The following is a 19,330-nucleotide window of genomic DNA, read 5'->3' as shown; positions in this document are numbered from 1 at the left end:
CCGAGTACAGACCAGGCTAAGTTGGACCACAACATTCACCAATTCACATGAGGGCTGGGGGTGGGCCAGGCTACAGCACCTGCTGGTGAATGCCAAGACTGGGTGTGGACCATCTCAGACTGGGCCACAGTACCGGCTAACATACTCAAGACCTGGGGTGGAAGTTGACTGGGTAAGGAAACTTCAGGGACTCCGCTGCTGGGCTGCTGCTTCCATTTGGTGAGTACAATAGCGGGGTTTGAGGTTGAGCTGGTCTTGGGGTGGGTCAGGCTCGGCTATGTTGATGCACCCAGTGATGCGCAGATCAGCCAGAAAGGGAGCAGGCCACCCAACCTAGGTCACCTCAACAGCTAACAAGTACTGGGACGAGATGTGAGTCATGTCAGGCTGGACCACAGTACCTCCTGGCAAGAATAGTCAGCACTCCCCTACTAGGCAGTACTACCAGTGTTGAGCTTAAGAACCAGCAATGGGGTGGGCTAGACAAGGCAGCACCATGACTGGGATGGACTAGACAAGGCAGCAGCGCCTGCTGGCACGTGTGAGGGCTGGGTCTGGGGATGGATCGGGCTGAGCTAAGCTACACCACCCATGTGCACAAGAGCATGATGTGGTCTGGGCTGTACCAAGCTATAGCAGAGGCTGGCATACACAAAAACCAGGACTGAGAGCAGGCCTCAAAGGGGTTCTTAGAGGTCACTCTGACTAGGCTGCAGAAGCTGCTGGTATGTGTAATGACCTGGTCTGTGGCAGGCTGACTGGGCTGGACGGTAGCACCCATCTCACATTATGAGGCATGTGGCTGAGGAACAACTGAACAAGCTGCATTCTTTGGCATGTATGTTGGCTGGTAGAGGTGACAGACCACACAAGACCCTGCACTGACTGGCACACATAAGTCAAGTCTGAGATCACCCCAACTAGGCTGATGGACTCAGACCCTGGCCACAGGAAAATCACAGAATGCATGTTGTGACCTTGCAGTGCCTGTTCTGAGACGGCGCCTCCTCAGTTGCTGATGCCTGTGCAGAGCACAGCACATCCAGATGCACAAGGGAGGCATGAAGGCCAGCTCACCGAGACCAGCAGGGAACAGCAGCTGCCTCATCAGAGAATGGAAAGCAAAACAGGGGGGAGAATTCCACTGGCCAAGCCTTGCAGCACGTTCCTGGGTCTGTGCATGCACTAACTGGACTTATTCCTTTGGAAGAACATCTCTTGGAAGGATCTTATCAACCCCGGAGCAACAAAAGCAACAACTCCTCACAACTATCAAACTCAAGTAACACCCTCAAAACATCCTCCTAATCCACAGCTCTCCAGAGCGTCATCAGAGAACGGCCCCTCTCCAGCACTGTGGACACAGGATTAAAAAGCACAGACTGCGGCATGTGTCCCACGCACCTCCCTCTGTGCCTAACCCTCCCCACACTAGCCAAAGGCCTAGAAGGGCATACATCCCTCTCAACCATGTCAACAATATTAAGAACAAATTTTTTTTTAAAGATTTATTTATTTTTATTGCAAAGTCAGATATACAGAGGAGGAGAGACAAGAAGATCTCCCGTCCAATGATTCCCTCCCCAAGTGAGCGCAATGGCTGGTGCTGTGCCGATGCAAAGTCAGGAGCCAGGAGCCTCCTCCAGGTCTCCCACACGGGTGCAGGGTCCCAAGGCTTTGGGCCATCCTCGACTGCTTTCCCAGGCCACAAGCAGGGAGCTGGATAGAAAATGGGGCTGCCTGGATTAAACCAGTACCCATATGGGATCCTGGTGCATTCAGGGTGAGGACTTTAGCCACTAGGCCACGGCGCTGGATCCCCATCTTTTTTTTTAAATAATTACCTCACAATCAAAAACTAGTGGAAAGTCAGATTTACAGAGAGAAGGAGAGAAAGAAAGATACTTTATCCACTGGTCCACTTCCCAAGTGGCCACACGGCTGGAGCTGAGCCCATCTGAAGCCAGGAGCCAGAAGTTTCTTCTGGGTCTTCAACACAGGTGCAGGGTTCTAAGGCTTTGGGCTGTCCTCTTTTGCTTTCCCAGACCACAAACAGAGAGCTGGAAAGGAAGTGGAACAGCCAGGATATGAACCGACTGCCCATATGGGATCCCAGGACATACAAGGCGAGAACTTTAGCCACTAGACTATCACGCTGGACCCAGAAGATCTCTTTGTTTTCCTCTCTGTAACTTACAAATAAACAGTATAAATCTTCTTAAAAGGTAAATCAAAAATGAGCAGACAATGAGTGAATCAAGAAATCCTGCACAAAGGCATTTGGTCAGGCAGTAAAGATGCCGATTAGGATGCCTGTGTCCCATATGGGAGAATCTGGGTTCAATACCCAACTTCACTTCTGATTCCATGTTCCTGCTAATGTAGATTCTATGAGGTTCGAGTGATTGGGTCCCTGGTATTTAAACAGGAGTCCTGGACTTAGTTCTTGACTCCAGTTCTGGTGCCAACCAGTGCTAGCTGACATCATTAAGGAAATATACAAGGGGAGGGGAATTTTCTGTGTCCCTGCCTCTTAAAGAAAAAAAAAAAAATTTAAAAACCAGCTAAAAAAAAAAAAAAAAAAAAAAAAAGCAATGTAGTAGTTAAGCTGCTGGAGTGGCAGGAAGAGTCGCCACCGGTGACACTGGCATCTTGCTAGTGTGTGTCCTAGCTGCCCCGTTTCCAATCCAACTCCCTGCTCCTGTGCCTGGGAGCAGCAGACAATGGCGTAAGTAACGGGAGCCCTGTCAGCCGCTGGCTGAGGCTCCTCACCTGGCCGAGCCCCACTGTTGCAGCCATTTGGGGGAATGAAGCAGTAGAAAATTTTCTCTCAGGATCTCTACCTTTCAAATAAATTTTAAAAGGAAAAAGCACCCACATGTCAAGAGAACATCCAGGTGTATGAACTTCAGATTCCAGCCTATCTTTTCATGGCAGTTCTCAAGGTATGGCTCCACAAATCGCAAAATAGGCATTATGGAAACTTGTGGAAATGCAAATTTTCAGGACTTACCCTAGACATCCTAAATTAGAAATGCTGGGGGTGGATTCGGCAATCGTGCTTTAACAAGCTGGGTTTTTCTAATGTGAGCTCAAGTTTGCATAGTCGGCTCTAATTTCCTGCTCTCATTAGCCAGCATGCTTTCACATGAACAAATCTGCTGCTGCTGCAGTGCCTACAAAATCCTCCTACTTAGTCCTTTAGAACAGATGAGGTTGGATAATTCCCATGCATTCTTAATTTCTAGAGTAAATTTCTTTTCATTTTCTTACCTAACCTTAACCTGGTCCACTTCTCTTACAAGGTTCTCACATAAGAGGCGTTTTACTTTCTGAAATACTATGTAAATTCATGGGAAAAGGTTCATTTCATTCACCCCTTAACTTTCTACAACCCCCAAAACATCTGGAAAAAACCTGTACTTTTTCTAACACTCTCCATTCCCATAGCTTCAGATGTAAAGTATGAATAATACTGGTTACCACATATTTTTCTTGAAATTGAGACTAGGAACACACTGCCTATATGTTTCCATTTCAAATTCCACAGGAACCCCAAACTCAGTATACACAAATTTAAGCCTACCATGTTGTCTAACCCTTTGCTTGCTCTGGTAGAAATGAATAACACCACTATTTCCCTATCCAGTTACCCAAACACAAATGTAAAAACTGGCGATTGAACATTCAATCACTACTTACTAGCAATTTTATCTTCTACAAGTCCTCCAATTCTCTCCACTGTACTTGCATTAAGTTTCCACTCCTTATAAGGATTATAGCCTAATTGCTTCCTCTCCAAGAATTTTATTCTTTTGAATAATTTTTATGATTTGTGGGTTATATTTCAAGTTTTAAAAATCATGTAGTTGGGCCCAGCGCCGTGGCCTAGTGGCTAAAAGTTGTCACCTTGAATGCGCCAGGATCCCATATGGGCGCCGGTTCTAATCCCAGCTGCTCCACATCCCATCCAGCTCTCTGCTTGTGGCCTGGGAAAGCCATCAAGGATGGCCCAAAGCCCTGGGATCCGCACCCACATGGGAGACCTGGAAGAAGTTCCTGGCTCCTGGCTCCTGGCTTCAGATCGGTGCAGCACTGGCCATTGCAATCACTTGGGAGTGAACCATTGGACAGAAGATCTTCCTTTCTGTCTCTCCTCTCTGTACATCTGATTTTCCAATAAAAATAAAATAAATCTTTTTTTTTTAAAAAAATCATGTAGTCATTGTGCTAATGTTTATTCGAAGCCCATCATTATTCAATATATTTTAACTCTTTCACTGAACATAACTACAACCAACATATCAATAAGCTTTTATAAAGCTTCATTTATTAAAAAGGTAGAACATACTTATTTGAGAGGCAGAATTGTGAAGAGAAGGCGGAGGGAAAACAGAGTAAAGTAGACAGAGCTTTTCCATCTGTTGGGTCACTCCCTGAATGGCCAGAGCAGCGGGAATCAGAACACAGCCAGAAGCCAGGAGCTCCGTCTTGATCTTCCACACGGAAGCCGGGAACCTAGAGCTTGGGCCATCCCCTAATCTCTTATGCCACAACACTACAATCTATTGATAATTGTTTTATCGCCACTGTGCCACATGAAGAACATCAATCAAAACAGGAATCCATGAACTAGATTCAAATGAATGCTTTAAAACGAGGGAGATGAGACTAGGATGGGGAACCTTTTTTATGCCAACAGACATTTGTATATTTATGACATCTGTCCAAATGGCTAAAATCCAAAAGAAACAAATGGATGCAAAAATATGAATGTAAATTAGTACAGCCACTGTAGAATATGAAAATGTCTTTAAAAAAAAAAACCAGACATAGGGCCCAGTGTGGTAGCCTAGTGGCTAAACTCCTTGCTTTGCATGTACAGGGATCCCATATGGGCACCAGCTTATATCCTGGCTGCTCCACTTCCCATCCAGCTTCCTCCTTGGGGCCTGGAAAAGCAATCAAGGATGGCCCAAAGCCTTGGGACCCTTCATCCGTGTGGAAGACCTGGAGGAAGTTCCTGGCTCCTGGCTTTGGATCAGCTGAGCTCCGGCTGTTGCGGCCACTTGGGGAGTGAACCAGAAAATGGAAGATCTTTCTCTCTGTAAATCTGACTTTTCAATAACAATAAATAAATCAAACAAGCAAAACAAAGCAGAAATAAGCTTACAATATGATCCAACAACCCCAGTACTGGGTATATACCCAAAAGACATGAACACAGTTTCAGAGATACCTTCAGCATCATGTTTATAGCAGCACTATTCACAACAGCTGAAATACAGAATCAACAAAAGCACCCAGCATCAGATGAATGGATAAAAAAACATTGTGTGTGTGTTTGTGTGCGTGTATGTGTGTACACACATGGAACATCATCCAGCTGTAAAAAAAAAAAAAAAGAAATGAATGAAATGTGGGGTCAACATGCAGGTTAAGCCTCTGTTACACTGGCACCCCATGTGGGCACTAATTTAAGTTCTGGCTGCTCCATATTCAATTCAGCACCCTGCTAATGTGCGTGTGAATGGAATGGATAGTGGTTCAAATCCTTGAACCCCTGTGCCCATATGGGAGACCCAGAAGAAGTTCCTGGTACCTGGCTTCAGACCATCCCAGCTCTGGCTAATGTGGCTATTTGGGGAGTAAATAAGCAGATGAAAGATCTCACCGTGTGTAACTTTGCTTTTAAAACAAAAAATACATAAACTTCAAAAAACTCTTCTTCATTAAAGAAAGAAGAATTCTACCATCTGCATCAAAGTAAATGCAACTTTAGAACACCAAGTGGAATGAAGTAAGCCAGACACAAAACAACAAATAGCACGCATTCTCCCTTACACATATGGGCTAAGACTAAAAACCAAATTAAAAAACACAAAATTGCTGGAAATAAATTTTTCCCAAACTTTATTTTTGTCCATCAATGTTAAGTATGATATACTATCTCAGTTTTAATTACCTGTGATTAATTAAAAATTTACTGTATTACATGAAATTGTCTTCATTTGTTTAGTGTTTATAGCACTTGCCTATATTTTCACTGAACTAGGACCTATTTACTTTTTATTTACTGAGCTCTATTTTATGGAACATTAAGCCTTTAAATATAATGCAAATTCCAAATGCTATAAAAAATTAAGAAAACAGAGAAAGTAGAGAGGAAGGAAAATATTCTCAGAATTATTTTTCATTACTAACCACATTAAATGTTTCTGTATTAATATCACATTAACATGAAAATTGATGAGAATCATATTGTAGTAATCATCCTGTGTTTGTTGTGACCCTGAAAATCTGATATATTAAATTAATTTTTTAAAAAAGCAAGCCTGCTGTAGATTTACTGGCGTCCCACTACAGTTGTCTTTGTAGGGCTAGATCCAATGATTCCCCCGCCCCTGTGGGCAAACAGGGTGTTTTACTATGCATCGCAACAAAGGTTAGCATCATTCTTTTTTTTTTTTTTCTTTCTTTCTTGGCAAGACTAATTTATTTGAAAGAGTTAGGTGAAAGTAGACAAGTCTTTCATCCTTTGGTTTACTCTCCACATGTCAGTGGCAGCCAGGGCTGGCCGGAATGGAAGCTCTCTATCACTGCCTCTACAACTCTGCCTTTCAAATAAAATAAATATTAAAAAACAAGACAAGAAAAAACAAAGCAAAAAACCGGTGCCCACACAGGATGCTGACGTCACGGGCTTTGCCTGCAACACCACAAGATCCACCCTAGTTTTTATTATAATAAACAGTGACATTTCACATGTTTATAAAATATGCAAAATAAGAGCTTATTTAAAAATCTTGAAGGTTACAGAGAAAAAAAAATTGAAAAAAAAAAAAAACCACATAAACTCACCATACACGCCTGCAGGAGTAGAACTGTTCATGGTAAACGGTCCACTGATGAAGCCAGAAGAAAGGAGCTCATCAGATCCCCGCTGAAAAGCAAAACCAATGTTCAATTAATAAAACACGTTTTAAATAATGATCCATGTTTGTTGCTAAAATATTAAAAGTTAATATTACTTCATCTTACTGTAGTGATGTTTAAGGGGAAATTCCTGAGACTCACAAAATCTAAAGATGGAAAAATTTTGTCTGGAAAAGTTAACAACACGTCCACATGACTGGTAGAAAGAAAAAAAAAATCAGAACCATTACTGTATTAGTGGGGACAGAATCTTGCAACCCTTTCTGACCAAAATCAGTCCCTTAAAATGTTATGTTTAAAATACCAAAACACAATTAAAGCATTACATTGTTTCTATCGTATATATTTGCATGCAGATAATTATGTGGCTTTCCTTAAAAGAATTCTAACCTCAAAACCAAAGATTTTCTTTAAAAAAAAAAAAAAAACGCTTATTTATTTTTATCTACTCAAGAGATGCTTCATCTGCAATTGCTCCCTCCATCCCCAAAGCCTACAGCAGGTGGGGCTGGGCTAGGCCAAAGGCAGGAGCCAGGAACTCACAGGGGTCACTCACATGGATGCAAAGCCCAGCACTTGAGCCCCAGGCATTTGCTGCGTCCAGGACGCATTATCACGAAGATGGATCAAGTGGAAGAGATGGGACTTGAACTGGCTCTCTAGTATAGAATATGGTCATTCTGAGTGCCTGCTTAGCCCACTGTACCACAGACAACTCTCAATTTATGTTGAGCAGAACAGGAAGATACAAATTATTCTTGTATTGGTAAACTCATCATCAGTGGTTATCCTTTAATTGTATAAATGATCTTAAATTCGTACAACTTTTTCAAGAATTATTGCTAAAACTCTTGAAGCAGATGTTATGAAGCAAGAGCTTGCATCCCTTGTCAAAGCACCTGTAAACTACTTCATTTAAAAAACTATTTTTATTGGAAAGGAGAGACAGAAAGATCTTGATCCACTGGTTCATTCCTGAAAGGGCTGAAAGAGCCAGAGCTGAGCCAATCTGAAGCCAGGAGCCAGGAGTTTCTTCCTGGTCTCCCATGTAGGTATGGGATCCCCAAGGCTGTGGGCCATCCTCCACTTCCCATCAGGCCACTAGCAGGGAGCTGGATGGGAAGTGGAGCAACTGGGACTCAAAACTGGCTCTTATATAGGAAGCTAGCGCTTGTAGGTAGGCGATTAACCAGTTGAGCCATTTTGTCAGCCCCAGAGCATCCACTTCTGATCTATGGAGTTCAAGAATCCTAACTTCAAACTGGTCCCTTTCCAGTTGTTGAAAGCATCTGGGGAGTGAACCAGAACATAAACTAAACCTTCCTGCTTAAATAACTCCTCTTGAGAGTGCAGCTAAAGTAACAAAAAGCTTCTGTTAACATGGCAAGGAAAAATTCCAGGTGGATTATATGAGGGTGCTTCAAAAAGTTCGTGACATATTGAGTAAATCTGCCAAATTTGGTGAGAAAGCAACTTGATTCCTTGATTCCAGGTGTTCCTGTTACAAGGATATGAAGAAGCAACGCATGAAAAAAAGGTGTTTTTTTTTTGCATAAAGCGTTTTAATCGCATGAACATATTAACATCTTAAAGTATTCCTGAAGACTGAAATACAAAAAACAAAATAAGGATCTAGAAGACAATCTGAATTATCTTGGGGCTGGGCTGCACTGTAGCACAGCAAGTTCTGCTGTCAGCAACAACGGCGACACCCCATGACAGCCTCCGTTCAGTCCTGCCATACCCCATACCCAAATGCCTCAGTTCAAGCTCGGGCTACTCAAATCTGCTCTGCTCCACTCCCATCCTGCCAGCACATCTTTCTTGACCAGCTTCCTGCTGACACAACCTCTGGGAGGCTTGCCCAACTACTTGAACTCCTGTCACCCACATAAAAGATTGAGACTGAGTTCCAGTAGATGAAGGGTGCCTCTCCTTCAAAGTTTTTCTTAACAAGGAGTATCTTCATGGTTCCGGCTCAGTAGCCTAGCAGCTAAAGTTCTTGCCTTGCACGCACCAAGATCCCATGTGGGTGCCCGTTCATGTCCCAGCTCCCCACTTCCCCTCCAGCTCCGTGCTTGTGGCCTGGGAGGACTGTCCAGGGACTTGAAATCCTGCACCTCCGTGAGAGATCCGTAACAAGCTCCTGGCTTCTGGCGTCAGATGGTTCAGCTCTGAATGTTGTAACCACTTGGGGAACAGACCAGCAGACAGAGGATCTTACTCTGTCTCTCTTTCTCTCAGTAAATCTGACATTCCAACAGAAATAAACCAATCTTTTTGTTTGTTTGTTTTAAGAAAAACAAAGTATCTTTTATAATCTTGGGGTAGAAAAAGATTTTTTTAAAGACTTATTTTTACTGCAAAATCAGATATACAGAAAGGAGGAGAGACGAAGATCTTCCATCTGATGATTCACTCCCCAAGTGAGCGCAACGGCTGGAGTTGAGCCAATCTGAAGCCAGGAGCCAGGAGCTCTTCCGGGTTTCACATGTGGGTGCAGGGTCCCAAGGCTTTGGGCCATCCTTGATGGCTTTCCCAGGCCACAAGCAGGGAGTTGAATGGGAAGCAGGGTTGCCTGGATTAGAATTGTTGCCGATATAGGATCCTGGTGCATTCAAGGTGAGGACTTCAGCCACTAGGCTACCGCGCCGGGCCCAGAAAAAGAAATTTTTAGCAATCACACAAAGTAGATTTATAAAATTAAAATATTGACAAACTAGACAATATTTTTTTTTAACAAAAGATATTTTTATGAAAAGTGAAAAGACAAGTTACAAAATGGGATAAAATATTTGTGAGAAAAATACAGTGTTTACATACAGAATTTATTATGAAAAAAAAAAATAAAAAATGAAACAGAGCACTAGGAATCAATAAGAGAAAAGTTAAGGACCAGAAAATGGTGAGAAACTTGAACAGGCATCTCAGAGAGCAGCAGACTATTATTGCTCCAGAGTATGTGAACCTTCTCCATTCCTGAGGATTACTCATTCATCTTCACAGCCTGTAACCAGTAACAGCTCCTTTTGTAGAGTAAATAAACATATGGAAGCACTTGCACAGTTTCTACCTCCCTTACAAAAACAAATTATTTAAGAAAATTTCAAAACTTGTAAGTGCAGGACTGGCACGATGGCCCAGTGGCTGGAGCCCTCACCTTGCATGTGCCAGGATGCCATATGGGCACTGGTTCTAACCCTGGCAGCCTGCTTCACTTCCAGCTCCCTGCTTATAGCCCGAGAAAATAATCGAGGACAGCTCAAAACCTTGGGACCCTGCACCCATGCGGGAGACCTAGAACAGGCTCCTGGCTCCTGGCGTTGGATTGGCTCAGCTCTGGCTGTTGCAGCTACTTCAGGAGTGGTCATCAGACAGAAGATCCTCCTCTCTGTAAATCTTTCCAATTAAAAAATAATAAATAAATAATCTTAAAAAAATTGTAAGTGCAAACATCTTTCTGCTATCCAAGAAATTACATTTTGTGAGGACCCAATTCTTTCAATAATTTTGAATTAAAAAACTAAAAATAGGGAACCAATTAACTTGGCACAACAGGTTAAGCTGCTATTTTACAATTTTGACACCCATGTTGGAATGTCAATCCAAACTCAGCTTCCCTTCTTACAACCCCACTTGCTGTCTGCTAATGCATCTGGGAAGGCAACAAATGATGACCCAGTACTTGTGTCCCAGCACCAGAGAGATGCAGATCAAGTTCCCGATTCCTGGCTTTGGTCTGGTCCAGCTACAGCTGATGCAGTCACTTGGAGAATGAACTAGCACATGGAAGTTCTCTTCCTTTCTCTCTCACCTCCCTTTCAAAGATGTAAGTCTCAAGAAACAGGACAAAAACAAAACAAACAAAAAACTTAGAAATAAAAATTTTTCCAGAAAAGCTTCCTTGGAAATACTTATGATTACTCAAAAAGCCAAAAAGAAAAGTCATTTAAAAATAATAAATTGTAAATATATGTTTTTATGAAAATGTGTTGTATTTAAATATATTTTATAAATAAACAAACATATATATATGTATATATATCATATGTTCCGATATAAGGAACGTCCACGCAAAATACAAGATCAATAGTCCTTTAAATACTGTTTTTGTTACATCTTAGGGGGATCGTATTTTTGTTTTAAATTTTCATTCATTCAAAAAAAAGTTGTTGCTTTTCCTATTAATTTTCTCAGTGATTCATAGTGGCATCATTTGCTTCCAGAAGGTTATTTCTTCAGCAACACGTTGGTCATTCAGTAGCATATTATTTAACTTCATCTTTTTGTTAATTTTCTATTTTTTCTTCCTCTTGTTGATTTTGTTTTATGGCTTCTCATTAAGGGGAGGTATAGTAACCGTGGAGACTATCACACACAGACGTGAAGATACAATGCAGTGCGCATCTCTACTTTCAAATCAGATTAACTCCTAATGAAACTGTAGAATGTATCTTGACAAGAGGAATGATGGACTTAGGACTAATTGTGAAGGACAAAAATACTGTAATGATATGAGGGAAGAGGGCCTACAAAACTCCACCATAAAATAATAAAAGTACATATGTATAAATTTTAAAATAGAAAAAGAAAAGGCATTAAATTGTTAACACTGGCCCAGGGAAGGCTTGACAGAAATGCAAAAATGAATCACTGTATTCATAATATGCATATGCCAGTTCAATTTGGGAGAAGTAAATTACTTGTGTGTGTATGTACGTGTGTTCAGGATTTATTTATTTGAAAGAGTTACAGAGGGAGGAAGAGACGAGAGAGATGTGCCATCTACTGGCTCATTCCACATCACACATGGCCAGGGCTGGGCCAGACCAAAGCCAGGAGCCAGGAGCTTCTTCCAAGCTCCCCCCCCCCCCACGTAGGTATACTGGTCCAAGCACTTGGACCATCTTGCACTGCTTTTCCAAGCACATGAGCAGGAGGCTAGATCAGAAGAGGACTTGTGCTGGCCCAAACTGGATGCAGGCACTGCAGCTGGCAGTTTAATGCACTATGCCACAGCACTGGTCCTCTTCTTTTTTCCACTTTTAGTCTACTCACTAAACTCTGCTCCCTAGTTTCCCACCAAATCTCCTGTCAACCATAATTGAGAAATACTCCCTACTACTTACTAAATCATATATAACTGCATTGTGGCAGTGTTGAAACATGTTCTAATCTGGTCCTCCCCTTCACAGTAACATTCCTGTCAACTAAGTTTCCCCCAAATACTTCAGAGTTACTCTGCTTTTTATACTATTCTGCCTCAAATATGGTCCCTTCAATACACAGCAAGCACTGTGTATCAGTTTCAGATAAAAAGATACCACATACTTGAAAAACTTTGTATCCCAAATACATAAAGGTTCAACTTATTCTTGATTTTTTTAGGGATAGCATGATGGCTCAGTTAGCTAATCCTCCTGCTGCAAGCAGCAACAGACTCTATGAGCACTGTTTCATGTCCTGGCTGCCCTACTTCCCATCCAGCTACCTGCCTGTGGCCTGGAAAAAAAGTAGAGGATGGCCCAAAGCCTTGGGACCCTGCACCTTCATGGGAAACACAGAAGTTCTAAGCGCTAAACAGGTCAGCTCCAAGTGTTGCAGCCATTTGGAGAGTGAACCAGTAAACAGCAGATCTTTCTCTCTGTGTCTTCCCTTCTCTCTGAATATCTTCCCAATTAAAACAAATCTGTTTTAAATATTTTGTCTTTCAACATTCAAATATCTGAGTATAGGTTTTTAACAGTTCATATTCTTCCTGTATGTGTAACTATCAGGATCACAATTGAGTTTAAAAAAAAAAAAAGTTTTTTAGTTTTTTCCCAGTTACCTTGAGGTCTACTATTATGCCTTCTAGATTACATTCCTCCACAACCTAGGTACAGCCAAATGGGCACCTGCCTTGGTCATACATTACAAATCACATGGCTAGTTTATAAATAAATACCAAGCCCAATCCCAGAGACCCTTAATCACTAGCTTCGGGCTGGAGCACAGGCATCTGTAGATTTCTAAAATCCCAGAGCTCACTGTAATGGGTAATCAGTTGAAAAACACTACCAACAAGTACTGTAATGAACAAGAAGCCAAAGGGCAAGGCAGCTAAAGACAGTCTTCACAGTAGACACAGATGAGGCACTGAATTCAGGTACCACAAAGTTTGCATGGCACCACATGACACAGGCAATTATTTCACTCCATAAGCCTCACTTTACTTATTTATAAAACATGTATCATGGTGGTACTGACTCTCAAGTGCTGGCCTGAAGGTTGGTATTTCTTACAAGTCTCATTAAACACAGGCAAATAAATTCAGCATAATTAATACTGGGATGTAATAACTTAAAAGTCAGATAAACTCTCAACAGAAAAACACCAAAATCTGAAGATGAAATAGTACCTTTACTGGGCCCAGTGCAATGGCTCAATTGGCTAATCCTCTCCCCTATAAGCGCTAGGATCCCATATGCTCAACAGTTCACTTCCCAGCTATTCTACTTCCCATCCAGTTTCCTGCTCGTGGCTCGGTAAAGCAGCGGAGGATGGTCCAAGGCCTTGGGACCTACATCAACGTGGGAGACCTGGAAGACACACCTGGCTTCGGATCAGCCCAGCTCTAGCTGCTGTGGCCAACTGGGGAGTAAGCCAGCAGATGAAAGATTTTTCTGTCTCTCCTCTGTATAAATTCACCTTTCCAACAAAAATAAATATTTTTAAAGAAGAAAAGAAACACTACATAATATCCTAACAAAAATAAGACTTCAGGGCCAATATAGTGGCACAGTAGCTTAAGCCTTCACCTGTATAGCCAGCATCACATATGGACACAACTGTTCCACTTCCCATTCAGCTCCCTGTTAATGTGCCTGGGAGAGGAGTGGAAGAAGGCCGAGGACCTTGAACTGCTGCATCCACGTGGCAGACTGAAAGGAAGCTCCTTGGAGAGTGAACCAGTGAACAGAAGATCTCATATCTCTCCTCTCTGTATAAATCTGCCTTTCAAATTAAAAAACTCAATTTCTTCTCAGGTAAATTGAGATTTTTAAAAAATGTGTTTGAAAATGAAAGCAGTAATTTTCACATTTTATGTAAAGCTCTCCAATATGTATCAATTTCCTTTCTTACCCATTTCTAATCATTGTAGCTCATGCTCTTTCATTGTATAAAATTGTACTGGAGATCTGTTTAGAAAGTTTGTTTTATGCTTAACCTTTAAAAATAAGAAAGTCTAAAGCATTTATCTTCTGCATCTAAGGATTTTGCTGTGACAAGATTAAGTCTTCAAAGCCATTTGACTGTCAAGGCTTAGAAGACTGTTTTTTTTAAATTCCTGCTGGGAGGCATGGTTCTTAGGCTGTGGGTGAAAGTATGATTTCTGGTGGGGATTATGTGCCATAACGTCTGGTGGAACTGGAGACCACTGACTGAAACTGGCCTTGCAAGAAATCAATTATTCCTATACATTCAGCTCCCAGGACAAAATGTAATGGCAAAGCTCTACGCTGGGAAAGATGCCGTCTGATACAGGCAAGGAGGAACTGAGATGATCTCTACATTTTCACCTATTTTACCCAAGCCTCTACTTTTTGGACTGCAAAAAATGCAGCTTCTGTGAAACTGCTGCCCAGAACTGGCCCCATCCAAAAATAACAAAAACATAGCTGCCAGATGCACCCCTTGATGATCTATAGTCAGCTGTAATTTCATATAACAAAATCACCACAGTGACACCCTGTTCCCACATGCAGCCAATGCCATCACACTGTTTTTTTTAAAGAGAAAAAATATATATTTATTTGCAAATCAGAGTTACAGAGAAAGATAGAGAAAATTTCCATTCACTGGTTCACTCTCCAGATACCTGCAACATTAAGGGCTGGGTCAGATCAAAACATTTCAACCATCCTCAACTGCTTTTTCCAGACTAATAGCAGGAAGCTGGACCCAAGTGGAGCAGCCAGGACACAAAATGTTACCCTTACGGCTTCATCCACTATGGGACAATGCTAGCTCCAGCCGCAGCACTTCTGGAGTTTCAGAAATGGGCAAGAAAATGAAGCTACTCAAGATCCACCCCAAACACTGCCCCCATGAACATTCAACGAAACACCAGTCTAGACACCACCCTACTACGTCCCAGACCACAGAGAAGAACTTCACATAGCTGGGAACTTCATAGCACAGAACTCTGAGCAGAAGAACTGCATCCCATAACTTTACAGCTGGCTAACTCTTCACAGGTGAAATGATCAAACATAACAAAAACATTCACTAGTTCAACATGTTTTAAGTTTATTATTAACCTTTAAGTTATCAATGCATTTCTAGCTATAAAAAAAATTTAGTTTAAAAGTGTGTTCAGAGATAGCTGTTGGGTAGTCATAAAGACACCACATGGGGAGTAGGCTTTGGATACACCAATTAATCCACTGCTTCAAGTCTCTAAATTCCTGTGGTCAAGTTCTGCCTCTGCTCCCTGCTAAAGTGCACTCAGGTGGCAGAGGTGATGGAATAAGTATCTGGATTTCCACCATCCATGTGGAAAGCCAGGTTATGTCCCAGGCTCCGGGCCTTGCCCAGCCTAACCCCAGCCAAGGTCAGCACTCAGCAAGGAACCAATGGATGGGAGTCCAGTTTCTCTGTTTTTTCAAAAAGGCAACACTTTCCTGTCTGAAAATTCCATTTTTTAAATTAAAACATGGTTTATCATTCATCACAGATAAAAAATAAGAAAAACAATTCTCAAATAACTACTCTTCAAAACTAGTAACCCTTTACCAATAATTTCAGAATATGATAAGCAAAAGGAAAATATATTTTAAAATGTCACTTAACAGAAAAACATTGATAATCACAACTTTCAAAAAAAATCACTTTCATATTATAAAAAAATTTTATGCTATAACAAAATGAGAAACATTGTAAAAGATTACAAAAATATAAAAAAGCTCTGTATAAACATCTTTTAATAAAGAAATAAAAATCTTTCCTACATAATTTCCTTCATAGAAATTCGCCTGAAAAATACACTGCTGAATATATAGGTTACTACATCATAAAATAAAAAATATTTCTGAAAATTAGACAATATTTATAACCTGTGTGTCTGGATGCACTTTTTTGTAACAGTAAAGGAGAAAACAATGCGACCCAAATAAAACAGACACTCTCTTGCAGGGGGTGTGGCTGCCAGGAGAGATCACGGTTGAAGGGAAGATGGAAGGTAAATAAGCAGAATGAAAGCATCAAAATAAGTAAAAAAAAAACAAAAAACAACAAAGCTTGATGCTTCTGAGTGACTATGGACCACCTGAAGCAGGAAATTAGTTAAGAGGAAAGGAAAAAAGATTCCATATCAAAGGCAAATAAATTAACACTATTCTACGAAGGCTTTCAAATAATGAAGACATCATGGGGCAGCAGGGGACACACACTACCAGGCCAAAAGTCTCTTAGAAACACAGCAAATTTACATAAGTCCAGGGGTTACTCTGTGGACTGGTAAGCTCTCCTCTAAACCAACAGACCAGTCAGCTTTAGTAACTTAAAGATCAATCACTGAAGCTTACCCCTGTTAAAGGATAGTTAAATACATAGAGTCAACAAGGCAAAACAATACTACACTTCAGCAGCACAAATAAAGTGTTTTGATACCAAATCTGGTAAGTGGCTTTATTCACCATTACGGTGAGACTATAAGCAACAAAAAGGCAATCCACACACCTAAGAAACAGCTATTCAAATTAATATGTAAGAAAGGCTCCGGAAATAAATCATTACCTCAAGTTATACCTATCATGCATATGAAATTCAAGAATGAGGCAAACTGTTTTAGTCTATGAAGATACAATGGCCATTAAAGAAATAAAAAGTGCTTAACTAATAATTTTTCAGGACACTAGAACTTCAATTATTATTATTTCTTAAAAAAAATCTTAAATACTACAACTAAAATTCAAAGCCTTCCTTGAGCTAAGGTAAAATTTCTAGCAGATTATCTAGTGGCCCTGTGTGAACAGTTCTGGGAATAGAAAACTAATGCTGATTTCTGATCTAAGGTTTTTCATAAACAAAAATAAAAGTATCCAACGAGTCTCACAGTCTTAGTTAACTGACAAGATTACCAGATAAAGAGTCAGGATCAAGACACAAACCAAAGCAGGCCCATTTCCAAGTCAATGCTTTTAACTACTACACCAAATTACCAAAATATTAAAAAATCACTAATATGATTAGTAAAAGATTAAAACGGTTTTAATATACCCATGCAATAAAATATTAAGTGATGTAAAATGATGAAGCATCATATTTACTAACCTGGATGTAAATTTCCAGGCAACATTTGATTAGTTTCAAAAGCCTTATTAATGATCACATGCTATTTGCTATTTTTGTCAAAAACAAATTATAAGCATACATTATGCACACATGTGAAGGCCTAAAAGAAATTCACATAAATACTGGCAGAGATCATGCTATCAACCTTTTACTTTCTCTTTTTAATTGTCCCTCTTAATGAATGAGAAATATTGTCTTATCTTCTTACACAGAATCCTTTCTTAATGGTAAGTCCTAACACCCCCGGGGTGCTCGCCCGGTGTAAAAGGCGGACTCCCCCGGGTGACTGCTCCTTGGCTGCTGCTGCTCTTGCTCTAACTTGCCATCACTGGCAGCACAGGTGCTGAATGAAGCTCCATCTGCAAAAGTGCTTGGCACCAACAGCTGTTCATCTGCCAGTGCTCCACCTGCATGTCGGGAAGGAAGGACTTCTCTGGAATTAGTCTTGCTACTGTTGTTCCTTACTGCCCAGAGCCACAGGACTCTCAAATTCAAATTCATTCATACACCACCCCGACAAACATACTCACTGCCAAACGCTAAAGATTTAAGGGTCAGGGCTGGCCCTGTGGCACAGTGGGTAAAGCCACCATCTGTGCCACCAGCATTCCATATGAGCACCAGCTCAAAACCTGGTTGCTCCATTTCCAATCCAGCTCTGCAATGCATCTGGGAAAGCAGCAGCAGATGGCCCAACTACATACATCCATGTGATAGACCTGGAAGAAGTTCCTTGCTCCTGGCTTCAGACTGGCCCAACTTTGTTGTGGTCAATTGAGGAGTGAACCAGAGGATGGAAGAGATCTCTGTCTCTCCCTGTATATCTGCCCTTCAAATAAATAAATAAATCTTTAAAAAACCTTTTTTTTTGAATATCGATATGTAAAATTAGCCTCAGACCCACCTGCACACTAGGTAACTACTTTAATTGATTCATGGAAACTGGTGCAACACTGTAGACACAACTAAGATGTATAAAGTGGCAGGATACAAAATAATACCAACAAAGGGAAAAGGTGCCTGGGTGAAGTATGAAGGAAATGACGCACATGCATTCAAAAGCTCTTCTGGCATTCACACCAGACACACTCAAGTCCCCTAACAATAAGCTATGACAAAATTAATGAAATGGCTACAGGAAAGTTCAATAGACTTTACGACCAGAACTGGATATAAAGGCACTCACTGTCAAGTATGTACCAAAATTTAAAACTGCTATATAGTAGCATAAAACATGCCCTTTACACGGTCCAGACACAAGGAATGACTTTTACCACTTTAGGTGAAGTTGCTATCATTAGGAAAATTTTCACAAGCCAAGGTCTCCAACACTAGGCAAGAGCAAGAAGGCTTTCCAAGACTAACAGTCTCAGGTCTCCTATCAGAACATCTGTGAAATCCAAATGGTCCCACCTTATTGTGCTTCTAATTCTTTGCTGAAACTCTACTCAGACACATTTTTAGAAAAACGTTCTATTTTCACAGCCGTTCCTATTGTATCAGTGGGGAGGATAACAGAAGCTCTGTGTTGTGTCTGTAAGATCACAGACACGATATACTGTCATAGGGTTAAAGGTGTGGACGTTGGACCCTGGCCCTAAGACTTGCAAATTGTGAGATAGATTTGTTATTTGGACTCTCTGTAACACCATTTTATCTGAAACTGGGGTTGGGAAAGCTTCTCACAGTGTGTCTATAAGGATACTATCCAAAACTACAGAGAAAGGACTTCACAAAATTTCCTCTTCCTCAAATTCCAAGGTCTACTGACTTCTCTCTGAGTTTAACTGGTCTTGTATTAGTCAGCTTTTAATTACAACTAAAAATCTCGACAAGTTACTTAACAAAGGTTCTAAGTCTTAGCTACTCTGCTTCCAATTCAGCTCCCTGGTAATAAGCCTGTATATCAGAAATATGATCCAAGGACTTGGGCCCCTGCCACCCATATGAGAGACCTGGATGAAATTCCAGGCTCCTAGCTTCAGTGTGATCCAGCCCCACATACTTTATCAATTTAGAGAGTGAACCAACAAGCAGATCTCTCTGTATGTCTGTA

The 19,330-nt window shown here is 41.1% G+C and overlaps 1 protein-coding gene across 2 annotated transcripts in view; it reads right to left on the bottom strand.

The window, feature by feature from the left end:
- The window catches only part of PTBP3 (polypyrimidine tract binding protein 3), an 83,722-nt gene that overhangs the window by 43,235 nt on the left and 21,157 nt on the right, over positions 1–19,330 (bottom strand). The window contains exons 1-2 of one of the 2 annotated variants that reach the window (XM_040963176.1): positions 17,531–17,856; positions 6,862–6,943 (exon numbers count right to left, since the gene is read on the bottom strand). In XM_040963176.1, coding sequence (XP_040819110.1) covers positions 6,862–6,892 — 31 coding nt within the window. In that variant the 5' untranslated portion in view covers positions 6,893–6,943; positions 17,531–17,856. Of the gene's footprint in view, positions 1–6,861; positions 6,944–17,530; positions 17,857–19,330 lie in introns of those variants that run through there. The other variant, XM_040963177.1, reaches the window with a different exon arrangement.

Source organism: Ochotona curzoniae, unplaced genomic scaffold, assembly GCF_017591425.1.
Source record: "Ochotona curzoniae isolate NIBS_2020 unplaced genomic scaffold, NIBS_Ocur_1.0 scaffold_3208, whole genome shotgun sequence".
Classification (NCBI taxonomy): domain Eukaryota; kingdom Metazoa; phylum Chordata; class Mammalia; order Lagomorpha; family Ochotonidae; genus Ochotona; species Ochotona curzoniae.
This window is presented reverse-complemented; position numbering and strand designations above follow the sequence as displayed.